This window comes from Lissotriton vulgaris, chromosome 1_1 (assembly GCF_964263255.1).
Source record: "Lissotriton vulgaris chromosome 1_1, aLisVul1.2, whole genome shotgun sequence".
NCBI lineage: Eukaryota > Metazoa > Chordata > Amphibia > Caudata > Salamandridae > Lissotriton > Lissotriton vulgaris.
In genome coordinates, this window is record NC_141685.1 from 1,124,221,615 (window position 1) to 1,124,247,925 (window position 26,311).

General features: G+C 48.2%; 1 protein-coding gene across 3 annotated transcripts in view; it reads right to left on the reverse strand.

The window, feature by feature from the left end:
- The window catches only part of CACNB3 (calcium voltage-gated channel auxiliary subunit beta 3), a 289,239-nt gene that overhangs the window by 65,302 nt on the left and 197,626 nt on the right, over positions 1-26,311 (reverse strand). For all 3 annotated transcript variants that reach the window (XM_086963740.1, XM_086963737.1, XM_086963734.1), the window contains exons 7-8: positions 6,311-6,391; positions 848-906 (exon numbers count right to left, since the gene is read on the reverse strand). In XM_086963740.1, the coding sequence (XP_086819866.1) occupies positions 848-906; positions 6,311-6,391 (140 nt within the window). The remainder of the gene's footprint in view (positions 1-847; positions 907-6,310; positions 6,392-26,311) is intronic.

Genomic DNA, 26,311 nt, shown 5'->3' on the forward strand with positions numbered 1-26,311 from the left:
ACATTCAGGACCGATGCTTGTATCTTTCACCCGAGCCTGAAAAATAAAGTATCAATGCGAGGCTAACTACTAGTTGGCTGCATTAACCACACTAGTACATGAATCTTTTGTAAGATCCATGCTGCAAGCATTGAAACATGTTGCTCTTATACCATCTGGCGACCCTGCTAAATCATAGGTATCTTTCTCATATCATAATCGGACCCTGGTTCTGTGCTTCCGGGATGAAGAGGAATATTCAGAGTCGGAGTGTGGATTTCCAGAACAGTTTTTTGAAACCCAGGCAGTTGTCACTGGGACTTGTTAAGTTGGGAGCGGTTTAAAAAAGTTCAAGCCCTGCATTTCATAGCCGTAGGCCGGGGTTTGGTGCTACTTCACTTTCTTTGAGTCAGAAAGAATTGTTCTTATGGTGAAACTGTTACGCTGCAACCAAGCATATTTCTGAATGTGGGGCAGTAGAATCATATAACCAAAACACAAACACATCCCAATACATTCCTTAGGAGAGGTGTAATGTAATGTAATGTAATTTGTACTTGTAAAGCGCACTAATACCCCAACTGGGGTGTCCTGGTGCTGTAACGCTTGCCGCTGTGGAACCCTTCCTGGCTTTTCCCTGTGAAATGTCCACTCCTGGGCACCCCCAAGGTGAAGCCAGGCATCCCAGCGCTGTTAGGGCCGTTGTGGAGATTAAGCAAGCTATGTGTTTGCTGGACATTGTTTGAATCTTCACCAGAGTGGGAGCTTGTTTGTTCCTGATCTCTGTGAAGGGTCAGCAGCTGGGAAGCCCTGCCCACATTATAGCCACAGCTATTCAGTACCAACACAGGGACAAATAAAGCCTCACCTGCCGTCAAACTTGTGCTTCATGAAGTCAAAGAGCGCCTTCTGCATCATGTCGGTCACCTAGAATAGTAGAATAGAGAAAGGGGACATTTTATCTTCGACAGTCAGACCTGCTGATGTGACAAGATCTTTATTAATGCAACAAAAGGGCTACTTAGCTATGATTTGGACCCTCACAGGTGCAGCACATTTTTAAAGAGAGCATCACGGTCATCGTGGCAACACAATATAACTTTCTACCATGACCAGACAGCATCTGTGGTACGGTCCAGCCTATCGTCATTCTCACGGACCTCTCCAGAACTTTCCCTCACAACCTGTCGACAGATGTTCATCCCTACATCACTACACACGCAAAACACCTAACAAGTGGCCACACCAAAACATTCAGCGAGCACCACAGCAAGCAATAAGATCAAAATAACACAGATCACCCTACTCCAATACAACTAAACTAAATTACTGACAAAACTGACTGTTTTGTTTTTTGTTTGTATTTTTGTACTTGTATAGCGCACAGCTACCCGCAGTGGGTTTCCTGGCGCTTGTACGAATACCGCAAGGGAGCCCTTACTGGCTTTCCCTGTGAAGTGTCCACTCCTGGGCACCCCCATGGTGCAGACCAGGCATCCCTCGCGTTGTGGGGGCCGTTGTGGAGACTAAGCAAGCTATTGCCCAGAGTTGCAGCGTGGGACCCATGATCAGAATAGGCACTGAGGCGAGAATATCTGGTCAGGGGAATTAATGAGCCCGAGACCCGCCGAGGCAGGAACCGAACCCTGGTCCCTGGCCAGAGCTCTGCATCGAGGTCTGCCTGCTCTAACCATTGAGCCACACTTCTCCACTGCACAGAATAATCAACTTCATACCCCCACAAACCTAACAAACGCCACCTCACCTCAACGGAAAGGACTTAAGTTACATCTAGAACCTAACGAAATACCAGACCACTATACAAATACGCCATAGTTAGGGTCAGCTGAAGACCAACGTACTATGGTTGGTAGCGACTTGCAGTGCACCTTGAACGCGAACACAACCATCCAACATGCACAAAGGAAATGGAATAAACAGCACCTGCAGTATGGGGTCTGACAAGACCTTAACCGAGAAGCTATAGCCAACTCTGGTTTAGTCAAAAGGTCAAAGGCCCAACACCCACACTATTATGCATATCACAGAGTCCACCTAAACATACCACCTACACACCGGTTTAGATGGCAGGTTGCCATTGGTGAACATATGCTACAAAGAAAGGATTTTCTGTCTGATCCAATATGGAGTGTGACCCTTACGATTAAACCATTCACTCAGTGTATCCTCACCAAACTGGTTGTTATACTGAAAATGTCAATACAATTTGTTTCCCCCAAAAATATGACCCTTGGTGGGGCCTTTTCAGACTTTCAGAACACGTGTAGCACATAAAACGCTGCCTCAAAGAGGAGCAAGGGTGGTCACATTGAAACTGGAAAGATACCAATTCTGAGCAACTGTAATTCCAGGTTAGTGTATTTTTGCTTCTCTGTCGTAGGTTCTTTCAAAGCTTCACGTACTTTTGAATTAGACTAACAAGCAGTAAACAGCAAAAGGAAAGAAGGAGCGAAGCTTCAAAACCTGTTCTACATTAACCCCTTCCGTGCGGGGCGTATTTTCCGCCTCTGCTGACTCCGCCTTGCGCGGGCGGAGTCATGATGGAACGGTTCCGTCATCAGCACAGCTCAGCTGATGCTGATGACGGAACCGTTCTGTCATCAGCACGGAAGGGGTTAATGCCTGCCTCACATTGACTTCCTTTCTGAAATGGATATCCAATCAGAAGGGCTTGACAAACGTGCCCACCGCGTGGCCACAGTTGGCATTCTATTGGAAAGCAATAAGGAAATAGAGAGGCAACAAGAAGAAGAAGAATGTTGGTATAGTCTTTCACAAAATGAGTAAAGGTCACTTTAATATCATCCTTGGACATATTCTTTGTACAAGATGATCGGACAAACAGCCAACGCGTTTCGCCCAAGTTGGGCTTCCTCAGGGCAGATGCTCAGAGTGTGCTAGTCTAACAGCGTAGAGTCTAAAGTTCAACAGCAATCTTAAGTGCTTGTACATTCAAAATCTCCAGCATTTCAAATTGAAGAAAGTTGTGTAGGCACGATATATTGAATTATCACAGCAATAAACGCAAAAAACCTTTCATGGGTTCATAGTCTTCTGGCTAGCTTCATTTGATTCAAGATAGCAGTGTACACTATGATAGGTGTCACTGTCGATATGGGATAGTGTTTCTAACCACGTCCCACATCGAACACCAAGTCTCTCATCCCGCCGTCGGCCAAAAGTTTGAAAGCCTCTCTATTTCCTTATTGCTTATATGTTTATGGTTCTTGGGTGGTGGACCTAAGAGGTGGGCAACATTTGCTAAAATCATTTGTATTGACATTGGTGTATAGAGTGGTTTGTGCAACTAGTTATTCCTTACTGCCTTTTTGCTGTTTTTTGCGGCATTCTATTGCAAAGCCCTGGGGTTACTCGATTCCCCTCCTGGAACGTGGCTTAACGTTTTCTGCTATTCTTCTGAGCACCTTGTGAGACAGTGATATCCACTGAAATCTTCCTGGCAAATCCTGGGGCCTATATGAAGAAGACAAACTAGTCGGTCTTCTGAATTTACTTGGAACTGTCTAATAACTAAGAGCGCGGGTTTCTTCCAGTCTGTTCACTGATTTTTCTGCTAGCAGCAATAGTGGATTTAGATTTTGTTTTGAAAGCATGTCTTCAGGCTTCCTGCTTGCTTGAGGTGAAAATCAGTCTGCACTATTCTACGATTGCATTTTATAATGTAGAGAAAGTTAGATGCAGCTGGAGTTCGATATTCAGGTAGCTAGGAATGCACCGTCCCATTTGGGTCCATTTTTGGTATCGGATATATAGCAGGGAATTTTCGATACTGGATTCTTAGAACAAATAGTAAAAACCCACCACACGTTTTTTGGAGTTCTTCCTTGAAATGAGTGATCTCTTAATATAAAATGGACCCAGGAACCTGGCTGTGTCTATGTATGCTTTATTTCCTAATGACCTGAATAGTAGTGTTTGTTTTTAAGGCATGTCAAAGACATGTGTGGACAGGAGTTTGCACTTTAACACCAGCATTGCGGAGTATAGGTCTGTTGGCTAAATACTTGCAACCTGTGCCCAAAACACCCACAGACATGTCAATAACATTGCTGGCCCCTGCTCTCCTTCCACGGGATTGCCTTCGCCTCCACTCTCTTCTCTGTTGGTCAGAACTTTGGGAATGGTGAAATATTGTCCTCATTTGCCTGTCGTTATGCAACAGCACCAACAGGAAGTGTTGACTACTGTAGTATTTATTCACTTCCCTGCCTGCATTCTGCTGCCTGCCCACTCTGTCAGGGAAAAGAAAGCTCGGAGATGCTTGTTCACAGACTGCCTTTAAACACATGATGTGAGCTGTGACCAGAGTCTTGTTGGGGCTTACCCCTACCGCACTTGTAGGAGACGAAGGCAACCTTATTTTTGCTCTGTTCTGTCTATTAAAACTGGGACAGAGAAGGTGGAATATATGGCTAGGAAGGGTGTTTATCTTGTAGTAAGTGATCAAAGACGTGGAGGGTCTTCAGACTGTCTTTGTATCCCTCTAAAATCATCAGCACTTCCTCTCTGTTATGATCATGGAAAGGGTAGACATCTTTAAAGCGTTCTCTGTTTCACTGTGAAGGTGTGGAAATGCTCAATGTCATCAAGAGGATAATCCTTTGCCAAATCGTCTGGTTGACCAGCAGGTGTTTGTAAATGATACACTCATTGCTCCTCCTTCACATTCTCCTCACAAATCCTTTCTTGGTTTTTCTGCCAACGAGCCCAAGACAAATTACCATTCTAAAGAAAGTAAACTAATGATTGGGGAAACCAATAGCCTCTGGTCATCGCCTGGATCACCAGACATTTTAGCCGGTTAAATGCCAGATGTGGCAATGAAGTTGCAGTTATCGCTGAAGGTGGCTGCGAGATAGTCCACTGGAGGTAGCAACTGAGGTTCCAGGTACCATTCTGGGAACCTCTTGTGGAATTTATCCTTCATGAACTGAACACAGTTTAGAAAGTTAGGGCTCTTTGCCCATCCATGGTGGCTGCGCCCAGAGGAAGTGTCCTCCCTAATAAGCATCATAATCTTCTTCTTCGGCACAGTTTCGACATACAAGGTAGTGATTTTTTAAGTCATGCTCCAAGTCATCTACAAATTCTGACCCCTCATCCTTAACACGGATCCGATTGAGTTAAAGTGGAATGAGAGATAAGAAAAATAAATGAAAGGTTGGAACTGTGGATCAGGCCACCTCAGAAGAAGCTGAAGGCAGCAATGCCGCTGATTCTGAACAAGGGAGTATATAGCGTAGTAGAACATACTCGGAGGGTGGAAGTCTGGTAGGCCCAAGTGTCGTGAAATAATGTATGAAAGGCCCCCTATGCAGTAAACTTCTAACTGATGGCGAGGAAGGAGTTCCAAAGACCCACCAGCACTGAAAGTGTGGAAAGAAGGAGTACCTGGAGATAAGGAGATAGTATTTGGCGTTCCTTCAAGGAGAAGGGAAAAGATGCCTCTTGAAAGTGATAAGGAAACTAGTGTATTCGGATGGAGCACTCTGGCCTGGCAAGAAAGATATACAGTAGTAGCCCTCTGGGGTGAAGAATAGTATAAAACACACTATCCCAACCTCCTGCTGAAGATGCTTAAGGAGTTTCTGGGATCGCAAACGCTGAGCTAGCTAAAGTTGGAAGCTGGAGTAAGGAGCCTTTGGCTACTGCTGCAATATTTGGTCCACTGACACAAGACTCACAAGGCAGCATGTATTCCCATTTCAATCCAAAGAATGCTACCGTCATCATTCCTGGGGTTATGATCCACCGAGCAGTACATAAAGCGTGAAAAGGTGCCACAGGATAAGAGATGTTTCTAAGAGATGACTAATGTCACCCTCTGAAGTGAGGTGAAGAACCTCTCTCAATATTTCTCTGTTTTTAGACTTTCCAGCCAATGTCAATAGTAAGACTGCAGACTCGCCCGCTTGTCCTTTTTCTTCAGTGGCAAATTGTAATTAACTATTTTCATTAGTCATGAGTGCGAAGGGCATTACGAAGGGCGCTATTAGTGAGGAAGGAAATGAGGGGTGCGGTCAAAAATCAGAAGGTAAAATATTGGCAGAGGTCAACATTGAAGATGTATGATCAGCATGTCAGAGGCAAATGAGGTGGCAATGTGGAAGAGTGGCGTGGTCAACAGGGCACCGTGAAAGGGTAAAGAAAGGGATGGCATGGGGTAAATGGTGCAGTCAGTGGGGTAGAGTACTATAATCAATGAAAACAGAGCTACTCCATGAACTTGGTGCTGCAGAGATGGGGGCGTTAATGAGCATCTCAAGGGTGACAACCAACACAACCTTACCTCGTATCCTTTCAGCGAGGGCCCCACAAGCACCACAGGCCTCATTGAGGGCACAACATCATAGGGAGGAATGTGCTCTGTCTACAAAGGGGAAGAAAAGATTGCAAGGTTACTGGTAAGGCTGCTTCACTCCACTCACATCCATGTATCATAAGGCAAAGCATACAGTGGATACATAAAGAACAATATTCATTGCTTAAATCTGTCAAAGGTGGACCTCCTGCTGTAAGTCCGACGGCAGAATATGGGAGATAGAAAAGAAGTTCTTGTGCTCATCAAGCTGTCACACATGCACACAACATGCAGACGCACTTGCGTCTAGAGGTGGGGTCCCTGAGTGTATGATTTTCTGCAGCGCAAATACATTCCCAAAATCTTCCGTGAATAATTAGCCGTCCCAGGCCATAAGAAAATTAAAATAGTTCCCTTAAGGGCGGTAGGGTAGATTTACCCAATTGGAGTAATGATAGAAGCAGTGGCGAATGGCGACGGAACGTCACCCTATTGATTCAACTTCAAGTTCAATACAAAAAATAAAATGATAATAATGTTCCATTATTATCATTTTATTTTTTGTATTTAGCTTGCATTTGAAGCCAGGTTAGGGCGGGGCCAGGCTCCTGGACATCGAGGGAGGAGGAGTGGTGACTGCACCTTAAGTGTGCATGACTGTTTGGCTGTCCGTCTCAGGCCGGCCTAACCGTCATGCGCACTTTGCATGTTCCCCACAGCCTGTGTTGTACAGCCTGGGTGGAGTACATGTATAGCCTCCCAGCCCCTCTCTGAGCGCCAAACTACAGTGTTAAGACCAATCACAATGCTGCTCTAAGGCAGCATTGTGATTGGCTGGGGATTCTGGGAGGCTGTGTGCTTCCTGCTGTCTGAGTGACTGCATGATTGTATAAGGGGGTGGGTAAGTAGCTATAGGAGTGGCTGTATTGGGGAGTGCGTGAGTGGGTGTGTCAGTGACTATGAGTGAGTGAGTAGCTGTTTGAGTGGGTGTTTGGTTAAGTGAGTTGGCGTGTTAGTGGCTGTATTATAGAGTGAGTGTGTGTGAATGGCTATATGCGTGGGTGAGCAGATGTGGGAGTGCTTGTACTGATGCGTAAATGGGTATGTAAGTGGTTATATGGATATTCCAGTGTGTGAATGCTTGTAGGGGTGAGTGAGTGACTGTGTTGAGAGGCTGTGTGGGTGCGTGAGTAGGTGTTAGTGGCTGTATAAGTGAATAAGTATTTGTGTGAGTAGCTATATGGGTGAGTGTGTGGCTGTCTGGGTGAGTGACTGGTTGTATGATTAGTTGTATGGGTGAGTAAGTGGCTGTGTGAGTGGCTGTATGAGTGAGTGAGTGGTGTGTGATTGGCTCTATGAATGAGTGAGTGGTTGTGTTAGTAATTGTATGGGTCTGTGAATGGATATGTGAGTGGGTGTGTGAGTGGTATGAAAGGTTACATAAGGGTGTGAAAGTGGTTCTGTGGATGTCACCAGTGATGTCATTTGAGATGTCATCAGTGATTTCACTGACCCTGTCATGAGTGATGTAATATGTGAGGTCACAAGCAGTGCATTGCGGGGGCATAAGTTATAGTTAGCTCAGGTAACTATAACTGCTGAATTTCTATGTTTTTCAGTGAATCTCTATGTTTTTTAAATGCTATTTCGGAACTATAATGTCCCTGTAACCTTTTGGTTTTTAGGTGACTTTGTAAGGTTTTTTTAAACTTTATTTCCTAACTGTAACTTGTAACCTTTGAGAGTAAGTGTGTGAATAAGTGTACAAGTGTCTCAGTGGGTGTGTGAGTGAGTGTGCCAGTGTCTCAATTGATGTGTGTGCGTCTAATAGGGTCTGGGAGTGGCTGCATAAGTGTCTCACTGGATGTGAGAGTGGGTGCGTGTATGAGTGGGTGGGTGTCGAGTAACTCCATGAGTGTGTGAGTCATCTTGTGAGTGAGTGCATGAGTGTCTCAAGAGGTCTGCGAGTGGGTGGGTGAGTCTCTGAGTGGGTCTGTGAGTGAGTACCTGAGTCTCCGAGTGGGTCTGTGAGTGAGTGCAGGAGTCTCTGAGTGAGTCTGTGAGTGGGTGCAAGAGTCATCAAGTGGTTATTTAAGTGGGGGCGTTAGTGTCTGAGTGGGTGTGTGTCTCTCTGAGTGGGTCTGTGAGTGGCTGTGCCGGTGTCTGCGGCCCACTGTTTTTGCCTCTTCTGCTCTGTTTTACCTTTTCTGCTTGTTTTTCTGCCCTCTGTTTTGCCTTTGTTTGTTTTTCTGTCCTCTGTTTTGCCCTCTTCTGCTCTGTTTTGCCTTTTCTACTCGTTACTCTGCCCTCTGTTTTGCCCTCTTCTGCTCGGTCTTACCATTTCTACTTGTTTTTCTGCCCTCTGTTTTGCCTTTTGGGCAATTGGGGAGGGGGACTGTGTGTCCCCTGGGGACCCCATCCCAGGGACCAGTCACGTCCACCTGCGGGCCCAGGCTCCACCCAGTATTGTTGGGGACTGCAGAGGGAGCCTCATGGCCTCTGTGGTCTAAGCCAGCTGCCCCCCTTCTGCAACAGCCAACATTGCTCCTGCATACAGGGAACTCCTAGAAATGCAGCTCCCTGTGTGCTCGAACAATCGTTTTATCTAAAACACTGCTCCCAGAAAGCGGGAGCAGTTTGACAGCTCTCGTCTGTTAGGAGTGGAGCTAGTGTTTACTCTTACTTGGCGTGAGCTATCACAGCTTCCGCCAAGCAAAAACAAACCGATATGTCTACAGGGTGGGCACCTAGGGAGAAGCAGGAGACAGCCGTGGAGGGTGGCGGTACCTAGGACCATTAGTGGCTCCAGAAGGGATGCTGCACAGCCCCCCTTTTTGCTATTCACGGTCGGCCCTGGCGAGATGGTCCCCGGGCCTGTATATGGCCCGGGAAGCAGGGGGGGGGGGGGGGGGGGGGGGAGTTGTTGTGGCCCCCTGCCATCCTGTAATATGTATTTGACCCAGGGGTTGTGATGGCCCCTGGGGTATACACAACGCATACACGGGGTCACCCCATAAGTATTTATTTATCCCCGCGAAGGTGGTGGTCCCCAGGTTGTATGTAAGCCCCAGGAGGGGGTGTCCGTGCGCCCCCCCTCTTTAATTTCAATAAAGCCTCAAAGGGATGTTGGTCCCCGGGGCTCATAAAGAGCCTCCGGAGGAGGGCCCCATGCACCCCCCACTTTATTTTTAGGTCTCGCGACCTATCAATGCGCGCAAGCGCATTGAGCGGAGCGAGAATTCATGTCCTGAAAATCCTCGTCAAACCAAGGGCTTCGTTCCTGCGGTTTTCTTTAAGTTCACGTGGCCACAGGCACGCGCTTTTGGGCCATAAACTCTGTTCCCCAGCTCCAGCACCTCCCCTCTCTCTCCCTGCAAACACAGCCTTACTTTCATTTCTCCTCCTCCTCCCCAGCCAGCTTCCCCCAGACCATAGCAGCACTCCTCCCACACCAGCACCTCCCCTCTCTCTCCCCGCAAACACAGCCTTTACTTTCATTTCTCCTCCCCCTCCCCAGCCAGCTTCCCCCAGGCCGTAGCAGCACTCCTCCTTTTGCCTTTTCCCATCACCTCACCTATTTTATTTAAAACGCTTCCATTAAACTTCTTTCACATTTTTGTCTTTCCAAAGAATCTTTTGGGTAGCTGGTTGTTATTTTCCTTTTTAGTCTCAGATTTGGTGCGTGCGCTCTGCGGCTTCTCCTCCCCTAACACGTTTCTCCTCCCCTAACACCCCACACCCTCAAACACTGCCCAAAACATGTTTTTGCACGACGTCGAAACTCAGTAAACTGAAGTTGTCATCATCTAGGACATACTTGCATGCCAGAAAGAGGAGCAAATTCGTTTCACCCGTCTTCAAATAAGAAATTGTACAGTTTACGCTAATCCAGTCAAGCACGCGCATTCACTGCCGCACAGCACATCAAAGGGCTTCGCCCAGCGTGCGCTCTGCGGCTTCTCCTCCCCTAACACGCTTCTCCTCACCTAACACCCCACACCCTCAAACACTGCCCAAAACATGTTTTTGCACGACGTCGAAACGCACTAAACTGAAGTTGTCATCATCTATGACATACTTGCATGCCAGAAAGAGGAGCAAATTAGTTTCACCCGGCTTCAAATAAGAAATTGTACAGTTTACGCTAATCCAGTCAGTTTTAAGCTAGACCTGTGCTTGTGTCTCGAAATCCGGTGCCTGGGTAATGCCACCGTTCTCATCACACGAACAAATTGTGTAGTCCTGAGCAGCCCTTTCACCATAGCTCACCAAAGGGCGAGCGCCTAGACTTGAAGGCAGCAACAAGCACTGCGCGTGTTAGGACAACACACTCTTTCTTTTTAACCTAGACGTGCCACTAGGAGGTTTACTTCACAGAGGAGCGTCCTAAAACGTCACTTGCTCTGTAATCAAAATGCGAAGTCTGAAATTTCATCTAGGCGCTAAATTGTCTTCCGCGCTGCTATCAATACAACATGCGTGGCTTAGAGATGCCTCATCGAGGGTTCTTGGCGCACCTCACTGAAAGCCCCACATCTCCTCCCCCACCCCCATTACATACTGCCGCCCACCCTGCAGTGCAATATATACTGCTGTTGGCTTGCACGTGAGATCTCCTGGGATGCGGGGGTACGACTGCGCATGTGCCAGCTCTATGGCTACCCTCACCACTCTACACACACCAGGGTCACGAGTAACTACGTTAGAATCAAGGGCAGAGGGGCTTAACTGTGCGAGCCGCACTAGAGCAGTTAATGCAACTTTAGAACTGGAGAACCAGGTTTGGGTCCTGGCGTGATTCTGGGCACATCACTTATTTTCCCGGTGTTTAACAAATAAATGAATCCGAACTTGTGTAATGTGACTAGTGCTCATTTAAAGTGCTACGATGCTTTTAGGCCGTGTTTGCGCTATATAATAATGCCAATAAAGTCATTCTACCCGTCTGTACTGCACCCTCCAGACGCACGTCACACAAGATAAATACGCAATAAATAACCAGTCCTGCGATACAACTGGAAGCTTACCCGGGCCAGCTCAGCAGAGTTCCAGAAACCAGTGGATATTGAAATCAGATGAAACCGCATGTAACTTATCCACTGAACAAGGCGGCGGTTCTTTAATGAGACTGGGTCCTGGCTAGCATGATGCCGTGAGTCTCTTCAGTTTGGGGTGCAGAGCACAACGTGGATTGAGGTTGTGAATTTAGTTGTGTTACATAAGATAAATAAGCAGCACCTGTGGCTTGTTTCCTTCCTCGTCCTCCGGGAAGAGCCCTTTTACTGCCAGTTCAACTTGGCATCCCTCCCCCCCCCCCGATCGTTTGCAGGGTGGGGACTGAGCAAAAGCACAAGAACTTCTATTGTCATTCACCTGGCTGTGAAAGAGGCGTGAAGGGGAGCTTCCCTCAGCGCAGCATGACAAACACATTGACATTCCGGCCTCCATCAGGCCTCCTTCAGCCCACGCCCCCAGTGTTTGCAGAGCATTCTGACTTCTCAAGCTGGCCATCTTTGCTTATAATTCCTGTTTTTTTTATACACAAGGAGCTAGGATACTGACGCACCAAAGGTATGTTTTTTGTGCAGTGCGTTTACTTTTGGGTAATGTCTAACTACAAATGTTTGTTACTTTTTGGGGCTTTGGTTATATGTGCACGCTCAATGGAGGGACACGCACGCGGCATCGGGCTTATATAACTATTTTAAAACACATGTAACAACAACAAGAGAGTTAGGGCTCAAAGGACACTCCTATACCCCAAATGAAATACAATCAACAACAAAGGAGTGACTAGGAAAAGAAACAAGGAAAATATTTTTAAGTGAAGTGAAATGTGAAAAATCACAATTATTTTATATATTACCCTCACTCACCCAACTATTGGGTGACATGCTTCATCATTGGGTATTTTCACCAGGCAGGTAAAAGACCTATCCAGTGTGCTACGACACCTGCATCTGCAGTGGAGCTGGATTATATAAAAACAGTGGATAAAGTGAAAAAGTGATAAAGGTAAAATGGTGCGGACGCTGATCCAAACCAAACTTTAATAAAGATCGGCGTGAGCATCTGGTTAAAAAGGGTGGGATGGATGATGTAGACCTTAAACTTGGGTCGTATCATCCAAATCACAGGGTCGACATGTTTCTGCTCTTAAGGCCAACTCGGCCGAACTTTCATCAGGACCAAAGGACAAACACTGGGCGGTATGCACTCTCTAAGGTGCACCCTAACCTCAGTGTAGACGTTAAGTGTTTATAAACTCACGGTTCTTAGTACCGGGTAAACCTGGGATTTCCAGGTCATGGGGATATGAAGTGGAGATGTGTTTCACATCATGGGCCAAAGTGGTGGGGGTTTCCTTCACATCGGAGGGAACAGCGCTCCGATGGCTCCCCGTGTAGGACCTAGAGTGATCTCAACCACTGCCCGAACATAGTTCGGGCAGTGGTTGAGTTTATAAACACTTAACGTCTACACTGAGGTTAGGGTGCACCTTAGAGAGTGCATACCGCCCAGTGTTTGTCCTTTGGTCCTGATGAAAGCTCGGCCGAGTTGGCCTTAAGAGCAGAAACATGTCGACCCTGTGATTTGGATGATACGACCCAAGTTTAAGGTCTACATCATCCATCCCACCCTTTTTAACCAGATGCTCACGCCGATCTTTATTAAAGTTTGGTTTGGATCAGCGTCCGCACCTTTTTACCTTTATCACTTTTTCACTTTATCCACTGTTTTTATATAATCCAGCTCCACTGCAGATGCAGGTGTCGTAGCACACCGGATAGGTCTTTTACCTGCCTGGTGAAAATACCCAATGATGAAGCATGTCACCCAATAGTTGGGTGAGTGAGGGTAATATATAAAATAATTGTGATTTTTCACATTTCACTTCACTTAAAAATATTTTCCTTGTTTCTTTTCCTAGTCACTCCTTTGTTGTTGATTGTATTTTAAAACACATTCAGTAGCGCTAGTGCGTCGCTATACTGTAACTTTAATGTCTTTGCAGCGGCCGTTTCTGGAGCGCCTCACGTAATCTTACGAATTGTGTTCTTTGGGATGTACCATCATCGAAGTAGAGGGGGGGGGGGGTATTTATTTAAGTGTAAGGACAAATGCTTCATAATGCGCTAGAATTGCTACAACCTTATTTTTTATTAAATACATTCAGTAGAGCTAATGCATTTGCAATCTTGCGGTAGTGCGCTTTAGTTACTTATTTCCAGTAATGACAGGCTAAACGCTTTAGCTCCACCAAGATTTGGTTTCATCGTGTCGAATCTTCTGCTTCCCTTCGGTGTTGCTGCATGTTACTTGGGGTTGTTTGTACTCCGGGTTGTTAAGAGGAAGACTGGTCTTTTCTGCACTATGGAAAGTTTAAAGAATTATTTTAATCATCAGCAGTGCGTCAGCACTGAGAAGGCTAATGAGGGACTTCAAACGGTATGTGTGCACTGTATATTTTTCAGTCTTCTACCAAGGGGACAGGCTCAATGTATACTCTCAGCCGGGGATCAGAGTAGAGTCGACAGCCAAGCTGGACAGGTTTGGAACATAACAGTACGGACCTTAGCAGGGGCTTTGTCAGGAGAAAGTAGTCACGTAAATACAAAACATGTTGCATTACAAATGCTATAGGTGTCACATTTGCAAAAGTTATAACTATTGGCATTGTAAATGACAAAGCTATTAATTTAGCTATTTTCAAAACTAACACATTAATAAAAAAAGTGTCATTTACAAGACCAATAGCTCAAACTTTCCTAATGCGAGACCTATTGGCAACGCCAGTGCTTGTTTAAATGTGTGTGTATGCCCCTGGGCATTGGCTCACCTGGGTTTTTTTTTAGAAAACAAGCACGGGAGGCCGTACTTATTTAAAAAAAAAAAAACTATTTGCAGCAAAATTCACGATTTTTGTTTGCAAAAGTAACAAAAAAATATGATTTTTAGCCCTGGAAGGGTCCCTTTGGTACGCCAGCACCTAGGCTGGGGGTCAGGGTATTCCTACCCTGACCCCTTTTCTTTAACTTTCTTTTTGGGACTAGGCTGAGTTGAATCCCAAGATGGCTACCAGCAATTTCTGGTTGAAGTGTTGGCGGCCAATCAGATCTCTGCATGAGTTCAGGAGGATTCTCAGAGCCGGCTCCGTCCCTATATATACAAATTTGGTTTTCTTTTAATAACTAAAACTATTGAACGGAATACACCAAAGAGCACATAGGTCACTTTCCGAACCAAGTGCTACCTTTCTGGCAAATTTAGTGTAAATCTGTTAAGCAGTTAGAGATATAGTCGTGTCTAAAATCCCTATGGGAATTAACATGGAAAACACACTTTTTGACACCCCCTTTTTCTCTGCCCCACTTGGATCGTTTCTCATCTTTATCATGCCTTTTTCTGCTTGTTTCTCACCATTATTCTCTCTCTTTCTGTCCGTTCCTCACCTTTTTTCCTCTTTCTGCTCATTGCTGACCTTTATTTTGCCTCTTTCTGCTGGTTTCTCACCTTTATCATCCCTCTTTCTGCTCATTTCCAACCTTTATTTCTCCTCTTTCTGCTTGTTTCTCACCTTTTATTCTGCTTCTTTCTGATTTATTTTTCCATCCAATGGGACTGTGGGGAGTCTCAAGGCCCACGCGGTCCCAACCGGCTCCTCGCCTCCTGCGGAAGCCGGCATTGCTCTGACAGACAAGGGGCTACTGAAAGGCAACTCCCTGTCTGTCTGGGCAAGTTTTCATCTTTTTCCCTGCATGCATATTTGCGCACAGGGAAACAGATGAAACCTCCGCTTTTTGCAAGCTTTGGTCAGCTCCCACCAAGCAAAAGCAAACAGCTACCTCCTGAGGGTGGGCACCCCTGGAGTTAGCAGCAGCCGTCCCTGGAGACTGGCAGTCCCCATGGCCATCTATGGCTCCACAAGGGGATGGGGGGGGGGGCTGCACAGCCCCACTTCAATGTTTATTTAAGTCTGGGGAGGTGGTGGTCCACGGGGCTGCAAGGGGGGGGGGGGCTATGCAGGCACCTCTGCATTTATTTTTCATTGTTTACCCCCGGGAGGTGACAATAACCAGGGTGTGGGGTGCCGTGTGGGCCCCCGCATTTACTTTATATTGTTTGCCCCGGGGAGGTTGCAGTTCCCTGGGGGTGGGTGAGCCCAGTGGACCCGTCCACATACATATTATACCAGGAATACTCAAAGTACGGCCATCGGGCCTCATGCGGCCCTCCTGACCTATAATTACGGCTTCCGGTGAACAGCAGCACCGGGCTGTTGTTCACTTGACAGACAAGGAATAATTTGAATCCTAAAGAAGCAAAGAAGGTGTCCTAGACAGCTAATCTTTAGGAACACCTTTAGTTTTAAAGACCTCTTGCACTAAACACGTAAAAACTTTTTCAACTCTCTGCAAACTTTTAAAAAGTTAATTTTATTAACATGCACGAGCGCGAGTAGATCAGATTAGGTCACTGCATTGCGAGGCATTTAGTAGAAGTTATTGTTTCCAAACATGAACTTGAAAACATTCATGCTGCCCCCATTCTGAAAGCAGTGCCATTAGTGAACCAAGAGGCAAGTCATTTGTCAAGTGCATCTTCTGTGTAGCCTCAGTTGTTATATAATTAGAACAACATTATAATTTACTAAATAAAATAACAGAGGTTTTGTACTGCACACATTATGAACTCGTGTATTTCAAGGGGCTCTCATATGTAGTAATGAAGAAAAAGGAGGCAAAGTGAAATGAACCAATTGTCTAGGATCATACCATTTGGTCAAGTGCGGAAGCCAGGACTGATGCCAGGTTTTCTGCTTTCACATTCTGCAATTCAGTCATCAGATAAGTATCTCTTTCCCTCTCATGTTTTACATTAGAAGTTAATGCTTTGACTTTAGTTTTTGGTGCATGTAAATAGAGTGTGGTGGCAGACAGAAGTTGCATGAAGGCTTGGTTTATTGCCCACACCAGGGGTGTGGAATTTAATGAAATATTTACTTGTCCAAGGGACAAGTAGCTTCATAAATCTACTTGTCCTGTAACAAAATCCACTTGTCCCTTTGGTGCCACATAGTGCGCCGTAAAATAATGGCAGCCATCTCAATATAGAAGAGCTCGGATAGTAGCCTCTCTGGTTAATGTCAGGCTAATACTATAAAAGGATTTGACTTTTGGGGGGTTTCACTAGCTTTTCTCTAATCTTTTCCCATACTGAGAAAGGTTGGAAATGTACTACCCCTGACAACGGCAGAAGTAAAGTTTCTTCCAGGGCTGGGAAAAATGTGGTTCGAGGAAAAGTGAACTTGTAAACACTCTGATTTCCACTGGGGAACATTCATCTTTGCTCATGCTAAAATGCAATTCACAAATATTTTCTAGAATTACGGTTTCCTGGCCTACTTAAGGAAATTCATGTGAATTCATGAAACACGTAAATCTGCAATAATATAAGGACATATATCCTGGGTGTACTTTTGTGACTTACTTTAACATTTGAGCCCCTAATTCAATCTGAGTTAACCAAGACTTTTTGTTTTTATTTAAATGCTTTCTCATCCTATCTATAGGCTGGCTTCATTGTGTGTGACATTCTGCTCTTTTACAAAGTAGTTTTGTTCAGTACCAGGAATTTCTATGGCAATGAGGCCTTTATAAGACCAAATACTGGCTGTCTAGTAAGAACGTGCTGGCGAACAGCACCACACCTACCTGATAATCCCCAGGTAGAGAAAGGAGCATAGGGCAGGCCAAGTGAGTAACCAGAAAATTGAAATACCCCCCACTTTGATCCAAAGCTCTTATGCCACCAAGCAAGCGAAAAAAGTCACTGGAGTCCTCTCCAGAATTGCTCTGTCTCTTCCATCTAAGCATCCATCCATTCATCCTTTCACCCACTGATATCTAGCATTTCATCTTTACATGGCCATCCATTCATTCTTTCATCCATTAGCCTTTCACCAATATGTTTGTCCATCTGTTGATTTGTCAGTCCATCCGCTCATCAATATCCAAACCTACCCATCCATCTCCAAACCTAACCATTTCAGCCATCTGTCCATCCTTTCGCTCTTCAATACAGCCACCCATTCCCTCCCTCCATCTATCCATCCATCCATCCATCCTTTCACTTATCCATCCATCCTTTCACTCATCCATCCACTCTTTCACTCATCCACCCACCCACCCATCTACCAATCCATCAATCCAAACAATCCATCTTTCCACTCATCCATTTATCCATTACACTCATCCATCCTTTCGCTCCCTAATCCATACACCCTGTAACCCATCCATTCACCTTTCCTTCATTATAACATCCTTTGTCTATCCACTATCCCCGTCACTCAACCATCCCTGTCACTCATTCATCCATGCATTTAGCCAGCAACACTTACACTCACTCATCCTTTCACCCACACATTCATCCATCCTTTCACTCACACCCACCCTTTCACATTAATTATGAGCCTTTGTCTGTCGAGCTGCAGACAGAAGAGGCCCATCAAGAGCTCCACCTCTACAGTAGCTGCTAAAGTGGGGTGTTCACGAAGCCCCTGTTCATACCTATGTTTCCATCTCCAAACCTATCTAGCAAACTCATCAATCCAGCCTTCCTTTTGCTCATCCATCCTTTTGCTCATCCATCCATCCTTTCATCCCACACATCCTCCTTTTCGCTCATATTCATCCACCCTTTCACTCATCCCTCCATCCATCCTTTTGCTCATACATCCATCCTCCTTTTCACTCGTATATCCTTCCACCCTTTCACTTCCTCTATTTATGCTTTAGCTCATCCATCCACCCTTTTACCCCATCCATCTTCCATTTCGCTCATATATCCGTCCACCCTTTCACTAATCCCTCCATCCACCCTTTCACTAATCCCTCCATCCACCTTTACACTCAACTAACCACCCATCCATCCATCCATCCACCCTTCCTCCCAGCTAGGCACCTACCCACCCACGGATTCATCCACCCACCCACTCGGCCGTCCATCCATTCATCTACTCTATCTCTCACCCATTAATCACCCTTTCATTCAGCCATCCATCCTTTCACTCATCCATCCACTTTCACCCCATCCATCCACTTCCCCATCCATCCACTCAGCCATCCATCCTTTCAACCTTGCCCATCCATTCTTTCACCCTTGCCCATCCATTCTTTCATACATCCTTCCTGACATCCATCATTTCACTCATTCATGCATCTATCCATCCACCCTTTCACTCCACCCATTCATCCATGCACCTATCCATCCAACCTTTCACTCATTCATACATGCATCTATCCATCCACCCTTTCACTCATTCATCAATGCATCTATTAAACCACCCTATCACTCATCCACCCACCCCTTTCAAAACCATTATGGGCCTTTGTGTGCAGACCTGTAGACTGAAGAGGCCCATTAAGAACTTCACAGCTGCTGTAGTTGCTATGGAAGTGTGTTCAAAATGCCCCTGGTGTATGCACAAAGTGAGATGAGAGGCCTAGTTCAAGGACAGAAATGGGGGTGGCCTTAGGCCTGCATGAAAGCCTCATGGAGAAACTTATGAGCTTTAATGTAAGCCCTGAATGACTAAGAAAACGAGAGGCCAAGGGGAGCAGGTCCAGGCTGTCAGAGAGGGCGGTGTTAGCAGGTTTAGGCATGGGTGAAACAAAGTGTACAGGAAAGGCAAAGTGCAAAGAAGGGGATGCACGAGGTGCATGAGAAGGGAAAGCACTGCTCTTGGGGCCGTATGAGGCCCAAGAGTGGAGCAGAGATTAAAACGCAGGGGTCATAGAGTTCAAGTCAGAGCAAGGGGCCACGAGGCAGATAAGGCAGCCTCTTTCATGCCAGTGCTGTGAGTGTTCTGGAGCTGCAGAAGCAGATGTTTGTCTCATGCAAAAAAAAAATAAAAGGAACAGGGGCGGGCCTGGGGGCCACACAAGCTTATGGAGCTGGCTGCAACTTTGAGCTCTGCTATATCTCCGTTGTTGTTCTGCTCTGGGGAAATTAAAGTGCAGGCCCCAGCACCATTAAACTGTCTACTTGTCCTTTGGACAAAATGCAAATTAAAACCTCTTGCCCTCCTAAGAAATCTAGATGTCTCGGGCGTCAGGAGATAGGAATTCCCCACCCCTGCCACACCATGCATCTGTTTGTGTCCCCCTAATGCCCACCATTCATCATCCCGACTCGTCCGGCTGTCAGCGGTGTGGCCCTTAGGCAATCTAAAGACAGTGCTTTGTGCTCCCTGTGTAAATGTTTGCGAGCACCCACATATTATACAGTGCCCGAAGAGGTATCGGTCCCCGGTGCGCGGGCGGGCCCAGCGGGCTGGCCTCCATACATATTTCAAAGTGCCTGGGGAGATGGCAGTCAATGGGGCTTTTCTAAGCTCTAAGAGGGGGGCCCTGTGCAGCCCCCTCCTTTATATAATTACTCATGTCCCCAGCCCACCCGGGGGCTAAACATAAGAAAAGCGTGGGATCCTGCGCTTCTTTTTTTTCTGGCGGGAGATCCAGCTTGGCTCCTGCCCCAAATTTTTTTTAATGTTCTTTTCCTCTGTGCCCCCCCCCCCCTCCCCAAGAGGCCTAGGGGGTCAGGGTAATCCTACCCTGCCCCCTTCTCTTTTATAAAAAAGTTTTGGGGAGGGACTTGGCTCAAGCATAGAGTTCAGTGGCAGAGAGTGCAGTGCTACCGAGTAGACTGTTGCAGAGTGCAGTGGTGTAGATTAGAGTGGTGTAGAGTGCATGGGTGTAGAGTGGTGCAGAGTAAAGTGACAGAGTGCAATGGTGTTTTGAGTAGTGAATAGTGGTGTAGAGTGCAGTGGTGCAGAGTAGATTGGCATAGAGTGCAGTGGTGTAGAGTGTACTGGTTTTGAGTAAAGTGGTGTAGACAGGATTGGTGTAGAGTGCAGTCGCATAGAGTGCAGCAATGTAGAATAGAGTGGCATGGTTTAGAGTGGCATAGTTTGAAGTGGTGAAGAGTGGAATAGAGTGGTGTAAACTGAAGTGGCACAGAGTAGATTGTTTCAGAGTAGAGTGAAGTAGTGTAGCATGCAGTGGTGTGGAGTAGAGTGCTGTAGAATGTAGTTGTTAAAACTAGCTTTGAGGGGTTTACAGTGGATTTGTGTAGAGTACAGGGGCATAGAGTGGAGCGATGCAGAGTAGAATGCCATAGAGTTCAGTGGCGGAAAGAGGAGTGTTGCATTGTAGAGTGACGTAGAGTACAGTGGCATCGAGTAGAGTGGTTCAGCTTAGAGTGCAGTGGCACAAAGCGGAGTGATGCAGAGTACAGTGGTGTAGAGTACATTGACATAGAGTAGAGTGGTGCAGCGGTGTAGAGTGCACTAGAGTGTCATAGAGTGATGTGGCTAAGAGTGGTGCAGAGAGCAGTGATGTAGTGTACAGTGGTGCAGAGTAGAATTGAGTGCAGTGACGTAGAGCGAAATTGTTGTATATAGTAAAGTGGCCCAGAGTAGAGTGGCATAGAGTTCAGTAGTAAAGAGTGCAGTGCTGCAGAGTAGACTGTCAGAGTGCAGAGGTGGAGAGTAGAGTAGCATAGAGTGAATTGGCGTACAGTGCAGTGGTGTACAGTGGTGCAGAGTAAAGTGACAGAGTGCAATGGTGTAGAGTAGAGGGGGTAGACTGAAGTGGCATACAGTGCATTGGTGAAGAGCAGATTGGCATATAGTGCTGTGGCTTAGAGTGTATTGGTTTTGAGTAAAGTGATGTAGATTGCAGTGGTGTAAAGTGCAACGGTGAGGTGTGGAGTGGCGCAGAGTGGAATAAAGGACGTAGACTGCAGTTGCATAATATAGATTGTTTCATAGTAGAGTGCAGTGGCATAGAGTGCAGTGGGATGGGCTAGAAAGTCATAGAGTGCAGTGGTGCAGAGTAGATTAGAATGGCTTAGAGTGGATAGGAGTAGAGCTCAGTGGCGTAGAGTGGAGCGATGCAAAATTCAGTGGCGTAGAGTGGCATAAAGTAGAGTGTCAAAGAGTGCAGTGTTGCAAAGTATACTGTAGTAGAGTGCAAAGGTGTATAGTAGAGTGGTAGGGAGTGCATTACCATAGAGTGCAGTGGTGCAGAGCAGAATGGATGAAGTGTGCAGTAGCACAGAGTCGAGTGGTGTAGAGCAGGGCATAGAGTACGGTGGTGCAGAGTAGAATAGAGTGGTGTTGAATGCAGTGACGCACAGTAGAATACTGTGCCATAGAGTTTAGTGACAGAGTACAATGACTTAGAGTGCAGTGGCGTAGAGTATAGTTGTGTAGAGTGCATTGGTGCAGAGTAGATCGGTGTAAAGCACATTGGTTTTGAGTAAAGTGGTGTTGAGTGCATTGGCGTAGAGTGCATTGGCGTAGAGTGCATTGGCATAGAGTGCAGTGGTGTAGAGTGCAGTGGCGTAGAGTGGTGAAGTGTAGAGTGAAATGACGCCGAGTGCATTGGCATTGAGTGCAGGGGCCTAGAATAGACTGTTTCAGAGTAGAATACAGCAGTGCATAGTAGATTATAGTGGCGTTGCAGTGTTGCAGAGTAGGCTGGAATAGATAGCCATGGCTCGTGCAGGTAACAGCATTGGGGGTTTTCGTCAGATCACTCCGAAAAATTAAATAAATGAATAATTTTCCCTCGTCTGTCAAACCCCCCCCCACCCAGCCCCACCGCCCTCTCGCTCTTACCTGCACGAGCCACGGCTGGGCATAGAGTGAAGTGACGCGGAGTGGTGTAGAGTGCAGAGGCAAAGTGCGCCGTGGTGCATGGCTGTTGGACAGGCCACATGACGGGCCGCTCTCCCCCGGCTCGACCAGGCCCGAGCCCAGTCATGCAAGCACCACACACCACCATTGTACGTCCTACGTCCCCTCAGGGACACCTGCCCTCGAACATGATCACCTCATGGGCCCGATCCACTGCCGACCCATGCGCTCAGCCTGGGCCGCCATCTTGGACACTTCGTCACGAGGCCGCCTGGCCCCCGATCGACCTCAACCCTGGGCCTAGCCCGGCCTCAGACATTCCGGCACCACCCTCCACCCAGGAGGTGAGCGAGCTACTTGGCAGGTCAATGGGAGAAAGAGGTGTCGATGGCTCTCCCCCGGCCAGTGCCGCTCGCCCATCGCCTCCCCGGGCGCTGGCTCCACCCCCCTGCTGGGTGTCTGGACTCCCTCACCCCGGACCTCCCGACCTCCAAGTGCGAGGGTCCGGACATCAAAGCACGCCAGCCCTATAACTGGGGCAGCTCCAGAGCAGGAAGGCAGTTGTATCTTGGAGTCGAGAGACGTAAAGAGGAACTCATCCTGGACGGACTACTGGCGCTGCCGTAGCTCTGTCCTGTGCACCATCGTCCTGCCTGTTGGCGCTGCCACAGCCGTCGTAACCTTCATCCTTCATCGTCGTCCGGATCTGCTGGCGAGGCCGCGGACCGTTGTAACCGTCATCTGCATCGGGACCTGCTTGGCTTCTCCACGGCCCGTCGACCATCCGTCATCCATCCCGGGACCTGCTTGGCTTCTCCACGGCCCGTCGATCATCCTTCGTCCATCTCGGGACCGGCTTGGCTCCTCCACGGCCCGATCAGCAAACACGCCGAGCTCGAGGATTGAGAGCTATTTAACTCATTGGCAACTAAGACTGTCCCGCTACCCCTTTTTCCTCAACCAGAGATCAGAACCGAGGGGACCCCTGAGTCCAGACCTCCTTGTATCATATCAACGTAACCTAAGAATTGCCTATAAAGTATCGTTAACCTTCACTCTTGTGTGGTGTCCGTCTGTGGGGGGGGAAGTTACTTATCTGTACAGTCGTTGGAGACGGCTCTCCCTGGAGACCTCTCCCCGTAATCTCGGCCGACCCTCCCGGTCCGTCTAACATTGGTGGCCAGCGGCGCGATCCGAATCACCGCATAACGTACAGAGAGTAGCTCACCCCACAACGAACAACAATGTCAACTAAAGAGAGCGGATCAACTGAGAAGTTCCAAATGGAAAAACTCGAGGAATACAGCCATCGTGAACTAAAGCAGTTCTGCATCGAACTAGGTATCGCTACCACCGGACTAAGTACCAAGGACGATTTTAAGCATGCCCTAGAATCTTGGGCAGAGACCGGGGATGTCGAAGCCCCTGAGCAAAGCACCGCGAAAAATACCAGCACGGGCCCTGAGGGGCAAAGAACCAGTCTCTCGCAAGACGAGATCCAAGAAAGAGAAAAAGCCCGACTACACGAACTCGAAATGGCCCGACTCAAGATGGACATAGAACTCAAATTGGCCGAGCAAAAAATAAACTTAGAGCACCTTCGCCTCCGAGAAGAAAGAGAGGAGAAACAGAGGCAAAGGGAGCTCGAGGAAAAAAGACTAACGTACGAGCACGAGCGGAACCTAGCCGAAATCAACCTGCGCAAACAGAATAAAGAGTTAGGGGTGCCTGACCGACCGTCCACCCCAGGGACCACGGAGAAAAAAGTGCACATCCCCAAGGATGTGGTCCGAAAATATTTTCGAGAAGACGACATCCAGCAATGGTTTAAAGCCTATGAAATCGCGATGACTGCGCACCGGATCGATAGAGCCGACTGGGGAGCCGGCCTATGGGGCAAATTCCTCAATGAGGGCCGCGATACTCTGTTACAGCTCCCAGACCACCAGATGACCTCCTACGACCATATGAAAGCGGCCCTCCTCACCCGCTATGGCCTCACGCCCGAGATGTACCGTCAGCGGTTCCGAGACTGCACACGCATTCCAGGTACAACTTGGGTGGACTATGTAACGTACTTTAGCAGAGCCTTCGAAGGCTGGATCAGAGGGAACAACGTCACGACCTACGAGCAGCTGTTCAATCTGATGGTATGGGAGCATCTGTCCAACAATTGCTTCATTGAACTACGCCAACACCTCCTCGACAGCAAGTTAACCGATCCCCGGCAGCTCGCAGCCGAAGCTGACCGGTGGGAGATCACCAGAGTGGGCCGGAATGGGTCCTACGAGCAGAACAGGAACAACAATGGTCACCCCCGACCCAGAGGAGGAGGAGGGGGCCAAGGACGAGGAAGAGACAACACTCCGGCCGCCCCCACTACCAGCACCACCCCCCCGGCCAACCGGGGCAGCACCCCGGCGCGACCGGGATACAGAGCCAATGTTACATGTCACCGATGCCAACGAGTCGGCCACTATGCAAACGACCCAAGCTGCCCGCAGTATCAGAGTCCAAGACCCCGCCAGGTGGCCGCCGCGGCACTAGGGGAAGAACAGATCTCCGAGGAACAAGAAACAGACGAGCAAGAGTATCAAGAGTGGGAGCCAGCAGCCATGACTCTCGCGTGCTTAGGGGGAAGAGACATGGTCCCGCGGGTCCCCCTACCCGCTAACACCCAGAAGTACAGCCAATGGGTGAGCATCAATGGACAACGGGCCGAAGCCCTTCGAGACACCGGGGCCAGTGTGACAGCCGTCCGCTGTCATCTGGTGACCCCAGAACAATATCTACCGAACATTCTCTGCCCTGTGCGATCCGCCGACAACTCAGAGAGTCTGTGTCGGATGGCCTGCGTCCCCTTTGAGTGGGGAGGGGTCTCCGGCATGCTGAAGGTAACGGTCCGAGACGACGCCCCCGTGGACTGCCTCCTCGGAAATGACCTGGAAAGCTCCCCGTGGGCAGCCGTGGAGCGAAAAGAACACTTGGGGATGTTGGGCGTCCCCGACTGGGCGTGCGTCACCACCCGGTCCATGGCCGCCCGTGCCAACCCGCACCCCGAAGAACCAGAATGGCCGGCGCCACCGCCCCCGGTCGCCCCCGCCGAGACCCCCGACCATGGTATCCCCCTCGAACTTGCCCAACCTTCCGACCTTGCTAATCTTGACCAGTGGGCTCAAGAAGGGGGACCCACACAAGAACAATTTCGTCAGGAGCAGGAGACCTGTCCCTCCCTTGAGGGACTCCGACAACAAGCGCTCGCCCAAAGCGCAGGGGATACCTCCGGAACTCATTGGGTCTACTGGGACAATGACCTATTGTACAGCGAGCAACGAATCGCCGAGCTAGGGGCCAACCGAGTACTAGTGGTGCCCCTCCGCTTTAGAGACTTCCTGCTAAATCTGGCCCACGATGTCCCCCTGGCAGGGCACCTGGGACAAGATAAAACCTACAGCCGCCTAGTGACCCACTTCTTCTGGCCAAAAATGAGAAACGATGTGCACCAGCATTGCCGATCTTGCCCCACGTGCCAAGCCAGTGGGAAGAGCGGCCGCAAATTAAAGGCCCCCCTGCAACCCTTTCCAGTAGTCACGACCCCATTTGAGAGGGTCGGAATAGACATTGTGGGACCCCTAGACCCGCGTACAAGACAAGGCCATCGCTTCATCCTGGTACTAGTGGACCACGCCACCCGCTACCCTGAGGCTATTCCTCTCCGGACCGTGACAGCCCCAGTGGTCGGCCGGGCCCTGATGGGGATCTTCTCCCGTGTGGGGTTCCCCCGAGAAGTCGTCAGTGACAGAGGCACAAACTTTATTTCCAAATATATGAAGTCCCTCTGGCAACAGTGTGGGGTCACCTACCGCTTCACGACCCCCTATCACCCCCAAGGAAACGGACTTGTTGAGCGGTTCAATCGCACGCTAAAAGGGATGATCGGGGGATTGGAAGAGCCCCTCCGTCGCCAGTGGGATGTGCTGCTGCCGTGCCTCCTCTTCGCCTACCGGGAGGTCCCACAGAAGTCCCTAGGCTTCAGCCCATTCGAGCTGCTCTATGGGCACCCAGTACGGGGGCCACTCAGCCTGATCAAAGAAGGCTGGGAGATGCCTCCGGCCAAGAGTCCGCCCGATGTCTTCCGGTACCTCCTCACCCTCCGCAACCAGTCCCGAAGGTTCAGAGACCTAGCAAAAGCCAACCTAGAGACCAGTCAAGAGGACATGAAGAAATGGTATGACCAGAACGCCTCATCTATTGAATTCGAGCCGGGGCAACAGGTCTGGGTAATG